Raw genomic sequence first — 9,721 nt, forward strand, 5'->3', positions numbered from 1 at the left:
CGTGATCCTGGACGGGATCCAGGACGGGATCCACTTCCACAACTTCCTCCCGGACTGCCCGGACGAGAGCCTGGTCTAGAGCCTGGACGGGATCCGGGGCGAGATCCACTGCCACAGCTTCCTCCCGGACTGCCCGGACGGGAACCTGGTCGTGATCCTGGACGGGATCCTCCACTACTTCCACCGGGGCTGCCTGGTCGAGAGCCTGGACGGGATCCACTGCCGCAGCTTCCACCCGGACTGCCTGGACGGGATCCAGGGCGGGATCCACTTCCATGACTGCCGCCTGGACTGCCGGGACGAGAGCCGGGACGAGATCCACTTCCACAACTTCCTCCAGGACTGCCCGGACGGGAACCTGGACGGGATCCTGGACGGGATCCACCTCCACTACTTCCACCGGGGCTACCAGGGCGAGAGCCTGGGCGAGATCCGGGGCGTGATCCACTTCCACAGCTTCCACCCGGACTGCCTGGACGAGAGCCTGGTCGTGATCCACTTCCATGACTGCCGCCTGGACTGCCTGGTCGTGAGCCTGGACGGGATCCACTGCCACAGCTTCCACCCGGACTGCCTGGACGGGAACCTGGTCGAGATCCACCTCCACTACTTCCACCGGGGCTGCCTGGTCGGGAGCCTGGACGAGACCCGGGGCGAGAACCACTTCCGCAGCTTCCACCCGGACTGCCTGGCCTGGAACCTGGTCGTGATCCACTTCCATGACTGCCGCCTGGACTACCGGGACGAGAGCCTGGTCGAGATCCACTGCCACAGCTTCCACCGGGACTGCCTGGACGGGAACCTGGACGGGATCCACTTCCATGACTGCCGCCTGGACTGCCTGGCCTGGAGCCTGGACGGGAACCAGGCTGTGAGCCTCCGTTGCAGCTGTTTGATGGGGTTGGCGGTCGTGGGTCCGGGTCGACACCACACTCACCAGGATCTGGTCGGACAGGGTCTGGTCGAATTGGCTCTGGGCAAATAACATCTGGTCGGATGGGACTCACGCCTGGGTTGATCGGGCCGCATTCAGTTGGGTCCGGTCCTACTGGACCAGGGTCGGGGTTGGTGACCGGTCTAGTCGGCTCTGTTATGGTGGGATTTGTCCCACCATTACATTCTATAGGGTTTTGTCCACCGAAACTGTCAGGAGGTATGTCTTGATAGGCTGGATTGTTGAAGTGAATGTCTCCATTCGTTCCCATCTCTACGTCAACCAGGTTCGTTGCTGATCCCAAAGCAGCAGATGTAAGCCTGGAGGAACAGAGTAACATTAGGGTTAATATTCAATAATGAGCAACTGTCATTATGTCGACGTATCATAGGTTTCACTATATAACCCGTTCGGGAGATTTTCTAAGACAAAGATGTAAACCATACGTTCTGCAGTTAAAGTACGAAACCCTGGCCCCATTCTCTGCCGAATGCTTTCTTTTTCCACACACCAAACCACACCTTCTAAGGATAATCGGTTATAGAGAGTGTTGCTTTCTAGACACGCAGTGTTGTCAGCTAGCTAGTGAAGCAGTTGCGTGCAAGATTGACAACATGCAGCACATGCAACGTCGGACAACAAGAGAAACATACGCGTACTTTCCCGTTTCCACCTTGATGGCGTGTATGGTCACGCCGATGAAGAAGACCCCGGCGGCGCTCGTCACGGTGACTAGTGCGATCTCCCACGTCTCCATTGCCGGGGCCTCGTTGTCTTTTGGTGTCTCCTCTGGTCCCTGGTCGCCCACCTGTTCCACTTGTATCCCGGTGCCCAAGGAAGCTTCTATAGCCAGCTGCAATGCAGGAAACAAAGGGGAAATGTTACATGTTGACAGTATTGCATACTAGCGCCATTTACCAATAACAATAAATGCTAGGCGAATCTAGTGATGGTAATCTTTTGGCATTTGATGTTTTAGGCTACCATTCGCAGGCGTATTTATCATACTCGATCACTATACAGCATGTAGCTTATATTACAAATGTAAATATGACGCTAGTGAAGCTTCTTCAGTCACTCTTTGTGCACAAACCTACCTGGTTGTCTAAGATTGCGGCTTCAAGATTCTCAGCGGGCACAACAGACGTGACGTTGTCGAATGGCGTTTCCACATACAGCTGGACATCAACACCGTCTGGTGTCTCGATAATTTCTCCGATGATCACGTCTTGTGGTCTAATATGTGCGAGAAGATTAAAAAAGCCATTTAAAACATCAATGCATTTCGAACGCTATCAGTAAGGATGCTACGAAGAATATACCAATAAATGAATATCTCTAGTAATCATTTCCTGGGAAGACATGTCTTTCTGTAATTTCACAATTGTTTAACACTTCGTTACTTTTCAGGCGTTTCAGTTACAGATATGTACCCTTTCATGTTCTCTTTGTAGATGTTGCATCTACATTATTAGTTAGCAAGTATATTGTACAGTCGTAAGATACGTAGACTAGTTACCTGAAAGGATGAGTAATGTTTTCGGGGAGTTGACAGGTGCTATTTTCGTGGGTACAGAACTCGTTCATTACGTCAGCAACGATGACTTGTAGTGCCGTGAAATTCACCTGAAACATTATTCAACACGAAATCAGAGATTTCAAACTGACGGAAAGTAGATATATAGTTTGCGTTAATGAATTACATCATACAATGCAACTACATCATGGTTTCATACAATTCTGCCGACTACATCCTTGAATCCAGAGCATACAGGGTCAAAACCCTTTCAATCAAGTGAAACCAATTCTCCGCCCACTTACTTCGGAACCCAAACATACAAACCTAGCATAAATTACTGTCACCCAAAACAATACCTCCGTCCAGGAAATAAATATGCACGTGGATGGCCAAGTTATCTTGCAAAGAAAGCGACTAACAGTTTTAGTTTTGTGCTTTTATCTAAGGACATACCGTTCCCTCAGTGGCCTCTTCCAAAGTGATGGTAACGCCACCTTGTTCCATCGGTTTAGGTGGAGTGGTAGGTTTTGGTGGAGTGGTAGGTTTAGGTGGAGTGGTAGGTTTAGGTGGTCGTGTAGGTTCGATTGTTGGTCGTGGTCTGTTTGTTACAATTTCTTCTGTTGTCCACACGTCCACATCGGTAACAGGTGACTGATCTTGAGTGACTGGGGAAGACGTCCAGATTTGCTCTGGAGTAACCGGCACTGGTACTGTTGCGTCTTGAAGAGAATGAGAAAAATGTAAGTGCGGGTAGTGATGATGAACATGTTGTAGTAAGTCAATGGACGTTTTTAGCAGAAAAGAGCAACTCATTGACAATCTGTTCATGGTAGCATTCATAGCAGGCAACCCGAGTTTGTTATCTTTGGTAACTTCGCGGACATATTCGTCGGAAGTCAGTCATCATAGAATGATGAAGAGCCTTGTGAAAGTACTGGCGGCCTACAAGGATCCATGGCCATGACAACCCTTTCCGTAATTAGGCAACTGAATTCTGTACGACCCACGCACGAATTCCCAAGAATGACCTCAGTTTGCAATCGTAAGACGTTCGTACAATCCCTAAGTTCGGGGATCGAAATCGTAAGCAGGTGATATATTTCTTACGTATACGTGCCTGTATTCCGATTGCCAAACTATTTGAGGCTTACTTGAATGGAAGGCCTGAATGTCCAAGTTGAAACCCGTTCCGCTGACGGTAGCGTCACTGTGGAAGACGATCCAGACCTGGGATGCTTCGGCGCTGACGATTGGTAGCACGGGTATGACGTTGCCGGTCAGGAAGGTCACGCATCCGGGGTCCGTACCCCATCCAATCAGAACGTAGTCGAGCTGCCACTCCAGGTCCAGGTGTGTGACGGTGATGTGGAGGATGAAGCCAGGCGGGGGGTTGATGATCCACATGCAGTCCTGGTCTGCGGGGTAAGGGCTGGGGTACAGCGGGGAGGACACTGCTCCGGCCGTGAAGTCATCGCGGATGTCTCCACACGTAGCTGAATGGAAAAAAGCGCACAACTTCAGGAAACCGTACATTGTACAAAATGTAAGATCTTTTTCATAATATCGTAGCTTTACGGAAATCCAAAATTGATCAAGATCAGATAGATCACGGATTATTTCGGCAAAAACTTAAACATGGCAAGCAACTGGATATGATTTTGGAAACAGACGTTTAGCAGGTAGCATCCACTACCTTTTATCTCACTGGTTAGATCTCGATATCAACTGGTAATATTACCTGTTAATTGATGCCATGAGAAATCATTTCGACCGATGTGAATTACTGACAAACGATTTGGGGTTTCGTTCTGTCTTCAGAAAGTGTGATTTATGCTGTAAATAGCAGATATACCTGTGCACTTGGATCCGGGAACGCAGTGGCAGCCATACTCTCCATTTTCGATGCTCCAGACCTGGCCGTTGTGACAAACTGCCGACTCACATACTATCTGATCCCGGCCCACACAGCGACACCTCTGTTGGTTTCCATCTCCCCATTCTTCTCCTTGCTGTAAGTAACCAGTTAAAATGTATTGAAGGTCTGAGGCTAAAGATTGATGGTCGTTTATCTTATTTCTTGCATGCTCGTCCCGTACATGTATATGAACGGCTATGTTGCGCAAATATGACGATGAAGGAAATCGTGTAAGCAAGATGTGATTTCAAACTTCTGGGAAGTATTTTTTGTTTTTTTATGACTTTCAAGTTTCCCCAATTTACTGTGCCTGACCTTTTCTCCTGTCACTTTGCCTGTCAACCTCCTCTCACCCACGGACTGTCAACCTACTACTCTTTGAAGTTTACTCCATTTCCGTGTGTCTGACACAACCGCTAATACCGTTCTCCACACATGTCACGGGGGAGGAGCAAAATGAGAAAGGGAAAACAACATCACAAGACGTGTTACGTACCGGATGGTAGCCGAAGGCGTCCGTGCAGCCACAGTCCTCGTACTGAACGCAGGTGTCCCCGCTGAGAATGTAGCCTTGGTCGCACGCGCAGCCTTCCACACAGGCCTGCGAGCACTGGCTGTTCAGGTTGGTGCAGGTAGCCGGGCAGGGAGAGGTGCAGTTGCTGTAGTGGCTGTTAGGACCGCAACTGACGGCTGAAGAGGGGAGGAAACAGAATTCATGTTACTTCAATGCAGTTTTCTGAATTTGTGACATGATTACCTTCGCCAAGAAGGTTATGTTTTCAGTAGCGTTTGTTTGTCTGTTTGTCTGTCTGTCTGTTTGTGAACAGCATAACTCAAGAAGCTTAATATGTATTGTCATGAAACTTGGTAGGTGGGTAGGTCTTGATGAGACCTAGAAATGATTAGATTCTGGGCCCCCTGGCGGCTTTTGTTGGTACTGCAGCAGAACTTCCGGTTTTGATATCTCGCGATCTGGACATGCTAGGGTGACGAATTTTGGTTGGTAGATAGCTCTTGAGGTGGGGAAGAAGTGACATGAGTTTGGGCCCCCCTAGCAGCTTGTTCTGGAACTGCAGGAGCGTTTCTTGAAAAATCTCCGAAGGTTGATAACTCAAGAACCGGTTGACGGATTGTCATGATTTTTGGTATGTAGGTAGCTGAAGTGATACTTGACATAATCAGATGACAATTATGCAAATCAGGAGTTAATTTGCATAATTAATGAGGACATTCTATAAATCTGCTTCGTTCGATTATAGGACTTTGAAACACTTGTGACATGTAATTGAGAACTAGAAAAACATCTGAGGATATAGATTATGTAAATGAAGACCTAATTTACATAATTAATGGAAAATTGTTATAATTTCATAGTTGTAATTGCTGGGAATTTCATACTTGCCGTATTTGGAAGTTAAGTGAAGGTGAACACCAATGAAGATAATTTATTCACATTATGAACTCATTTGCATAATTTATGAGGAAGTGCTAGAATAGCCTATTTTGTTAAGATAAGGCTGCCATTGGGTAGAGAATATGATCAACTGATGTAATCCATGCAAATGACGCTCTTATTTGCGAAATCAATTATTAAAATTGTATAATTCGTCAACCGCAAGGGTTAACATCATTTGGCGAAGGTATGAGATCGTGGAACTCTTGTTGATAATGTATCGCCGTCCAACTAGGGCAAATCCAAACGTAGCTAGTTGGTGTCTATGATAACATCAAACGTTGGCTAAGTCAGTTGAACAGGTAGAGATGAGCATTTTCTGTAAAATATCTCAAAGCTCCTTTACAGCAGTAATCATCGGAATGCACTTCGACTAAAACTGATTTTAAAAAGTTATGAAAACACCCCTTTTTCAAGTGGGGTAGCCCAAGCTTGTTGACATCACTGCCGCACATGCACATGGAGAATCGGTCTGAAAAATCGGCGGGAACTTCAAGTTTCATAGCCATGATCACCCTCCACGCACGCTCAACAGGGTACGGAGCAGCCTGATAGACCCAAGTACACACACGAACACGAAAAAGGCAAAGGTAAGCCGCGACTGTCTCTTTGAGGGGAACTCCGTGTATGTGAGAGACAATGGGGGAGGGGGGCGGTATATGTCACTGTGATAGATATCTATGAAATGAATGAATGAATCCCGTTCTCACGGCAGTCGGTGAAGTTACGTTCTTACAATCAGCATGTCAAAGTGATGTGACATTTCAAAAAGCACAGCACGAAAGTCTGCCAAGTTCAACGCGACTTCAAAGATAAGCAGTAAATGCCACCGTCACTGTCAATTCAAGGCCGCTGACAACAACATGTCATGTTTGTATAACGACGCCTGTCGTGCTTCTCATGTACTGTACTGCATTCACAAAAGATGGGGTATTAATGACGATGATAATGGGGCAACAAATGAGTTAAGTGGCCCACAATTTGCTTATGTTTATGTAAGAATTGCAAATCCCTACACAATAAAAGCCTCAGGGGTACATCTGCTACATATCACTACATGGTTAGGCAATCTGTAATAACCGTTCACTCATTAAATATGCTTCATCGAAAGTCAGGATCCGGAGACGCGCAGGCTTGTACATGTATCATTGTATGCGATATATGAAACTGTAGCTAAGTCACTGATACTAAGTGTGGGACTAGAGTGGGACAAATGGCCAATTTATACTGTCTAAAGACAATCCGTCGTTAATACAGTTGTGTACGATGTACATTTCGTTATTCTGCCATGTGGTGCATTTACACCTGGTGATGACTTTGTTACACTTACAAAGTTTTGGTGGGGCGATTTTTTCTTTAATTCATGGTTGAAGAAAGTCCATCAAATCAGATTGTATCAACACGTCGACGACCTGTTTGTATGTTTTGTTTACCGACCACAAAGCTACTGTTTATCTACTCAAACTTTTACTTTTATGGTCCTTCACTTCCAAGCAACCGTGGCGAAAATTTAGGTCACTCATGCATATATATAAACGCCTTTAATATGTAAAAAAAAATATCCAATGGAATTAAATGATCGCTGGTTCTTTCTGCCTCGGTAGAAGGGTATGGATGAAAATGTTCCGTTGTGTTACAGAAGACAATCTTGTCTTATCGGGACTAGGACGCATAACGGGGCACACATCCATTACAAGGTACGTCAACTTCTGTTACAAAACCAACTACGATACACATAAATATACTCTCTACTTTGGATATTCTAGATCTCTACCTTTTCTTTGCCACATACCGATCGTTTTTGAAATACACAGTGATCAAAGAATTCTAAGCTACTTAAGTTCTGCCCTAATCAGCAAAGTTTTCAAGATTTTACTGTACTCTAGACGACAGAAACTTACAAAATCGTCTCGAATAGACTCTAGCACATCGCTCACGAATATACTAGTATTCATTCTGTTCCTGCCTCGCGATTGAAGAAAATTATCCTCCATGGGGTCGGTTGGAGATAAAGGTTGTTTATTCTCAGCCGACACAGCGCTGCGTTTACTGCACACACGTACTAACATAGCACAACTCACCCGCGGCGCAAGGGGAAAACCTGGACACGGCGATAGCGAGAAGAAGCGGCAGTAGAAACGTCTCTAAGCGGGGAGCCATCCCGCAAGGTGCCCGACTTTTCGTCGTCGTTACGACGTCAGTTAAGTCCAGCTTTTTTTTAGTCTCCTAAACCACCTCCAACACAACCGATCCAAGTCCCGGGAGAAAGCACTTCTAAAGCCGCGCAGAGCAAGTGTCCTGGGCGTTGCCCCACTAAGGTGGCAGTTGACATGTGATAAATGTGCTTTCTAGAGCAAACATGGGCGGATCCTTAATAACGGGCCGACTCTGTATTTGCTGAACGTACAACAAAAGTGGGCAAGTGTTGACTTTGGGGCGTGCCTACACGTCACCGCCTAATTGTTGACATGGCGCTAAAACCGTCATTGTGTCTTCTAAAGAATGTGTGGTTTAGGGCGATACGCTGGGTCAATGAGCACGTGCTATCGTCTGCGTCAAGGACCGGCTATAAAAGGTTTTGTGCCGCAGAAATGACTCTTCTGCCCACACGTATAAATCAATCGTGTTAAAACGATGTGGGAAAAGCTCACGCCCTGAGAAGCGAAGAATGCGGTTTATCTTGCTGTAACCTGGGTTTGTCGATAGGGCAAAGGGCGTTTCTTTCACACGACAATGATTAGAAATAACTATGTGCTTGGGTAATTATTTTATGGCTTATCAATTCAACATTTCGTACCCGAACAACTTAGGACTGCATTTATAATGATAAGAATTGGCCCAAGTGGCCCCGAACAACTTAGGACCGCATTTATAATGATAGGAACTGCCCTAAGTGCTGGCCTTGAGATTGAAAGATAATGTCATATTTGTACAGCTTTCTAAGATGAACTGTGGCAAGAACAAGCCACAGTACTGCAGACCGTACCGCTCAACAGATAACATTTCACTTCACTTCTGCATACATTTTTTCTTATGGAAATGTATCAAGACCAACAGAAAAAAATGTACTTACGGCAGAAGGATTCGTTCCTCCAGGAGTCAACCGTGATTCCGAACGCGTGGCAGGCTGCGACGTAGGCCTCTACGTTCTCACAGAGACGCTCGACGTCGCCGTCGTACGCGCAGACGTCATAGACGCAGCTTTCGTAGAACTGAGTCGCGTTCACGACGCCGTGACAGGCCTGGAAGTCGTTCAGGATAATGCCGCACCACTGGTCGCCCTGGACGGTGGCTTCTAGTGCTGGTTCGCAGATAGGGTCGGTTGTTTCCACTTCCTCGGGGCAGCTGTAAAAGACACATCATAGATTAGAAAAAAAGACCAGAAATGCAATACATGTGTGTAAAGAGAAATTTTAACAATGATATTTACGGGGAACCCGCTCGATAAACCCCTAGGTTTCATGGGTTGTCCCGCACATTTCGTTGTACATAATTAATTTACATATTGATGTGTTTTAAGTACAAACTGACAGTAAAAAATAAACAAAATGTATACCATTGTATAGAAATTTATAGACGTATACCAGTTCCCACAGCACTTAGAATTATCTCTGTTATTTGGCATTACAACATAAGTACTTACGTGTCGTCCACCACCTTCCAGCTGTTTCCTAACTCAATCACGGTACTGGCCATGGTTCCATTGGGCTTCAACATGTCATCGGATACAACACCGTTGAAGTTGCCACACAGGCCCTGCGTAACGTTGCGGTACGCTGGCGGTACGACGACTTCTAAGCGATGGTTTCCGTCGAAGGACACCCTGAGGCCGAAGCTTGTGCTGAGCACGACGTTGGTTCCACTGAGCCTCACGCTGATGCCTTCTGTCAAGCTGACTGG

General features: G+C 46.4%; 1 protein-coding gene across 1 annotated transcript in view; it reads right to left on the reverse strand.

The window, feature by feature from the left end:
* Nucleotides 1–9,721, reverse strand: part of LOC109480438 (IgGFc-binding protein-like) — a 35,339-nt gene that overhangs the window by 377 nt on the left and 25,241 nt on the right. The window contains exons 49-59 of the mRNA XM_019782627.1: nt 9,465–9,717; nt 8,895–9,166; nt 4,865–5,058; nt 4,306–4,462; nt 3,605–3,946; nt 2,907–3,172; nt 2,454–2,560; nt 2,032–2,170; nt 1,594–1,787; nt 500–1,254; nt 35–468 (exon numbers count right to left, since the gene is read on the reverse strand). Coding sequence (XP_019638186.1) covers nt 35–468; nt 500–1,254; nt 1,594–1,787; nt 2,032–2,170; nt 2,454–2,560; nt 2,907–3,172; nt 3,605–3,946; nt 4,306–4,462; nt 4,865–5,058; nt 8,895–9,166; nt 9,465–9,717 — 3,113 coding nt within the window. The remainder of the gene's footprint in view (nt 1–34; nt 469–499; nt 1,255–1,593; nt 1,788–2,031; nt 2,171–2,453; nt 2,561–2,906; nt 3,173–3,604; nt 3,947–4,305; nt 4,463–4,864; nt 5,059–8,894; nt 9,167–9,464; nt 9,718–9,721) is intronic.

Source organism: Branchiostoma belcheri, unplaced genomic scaffold, assembly GCF_001625305.1.
Source record: "Branchiostoma belcheri isolate BF01 breed outbred unplaced genomic scaffold, Haploidv18h27 scaffold51, whole genome shotgun sequence".
Taxonomy (NCBI): domain Eukaryota; kingdom Metazoa; phylum Chordata; class Leptocardii; order Amphioxiformes; family Branchiostomatidae; genus Branchiostoma; species Branchiostoma belcheri.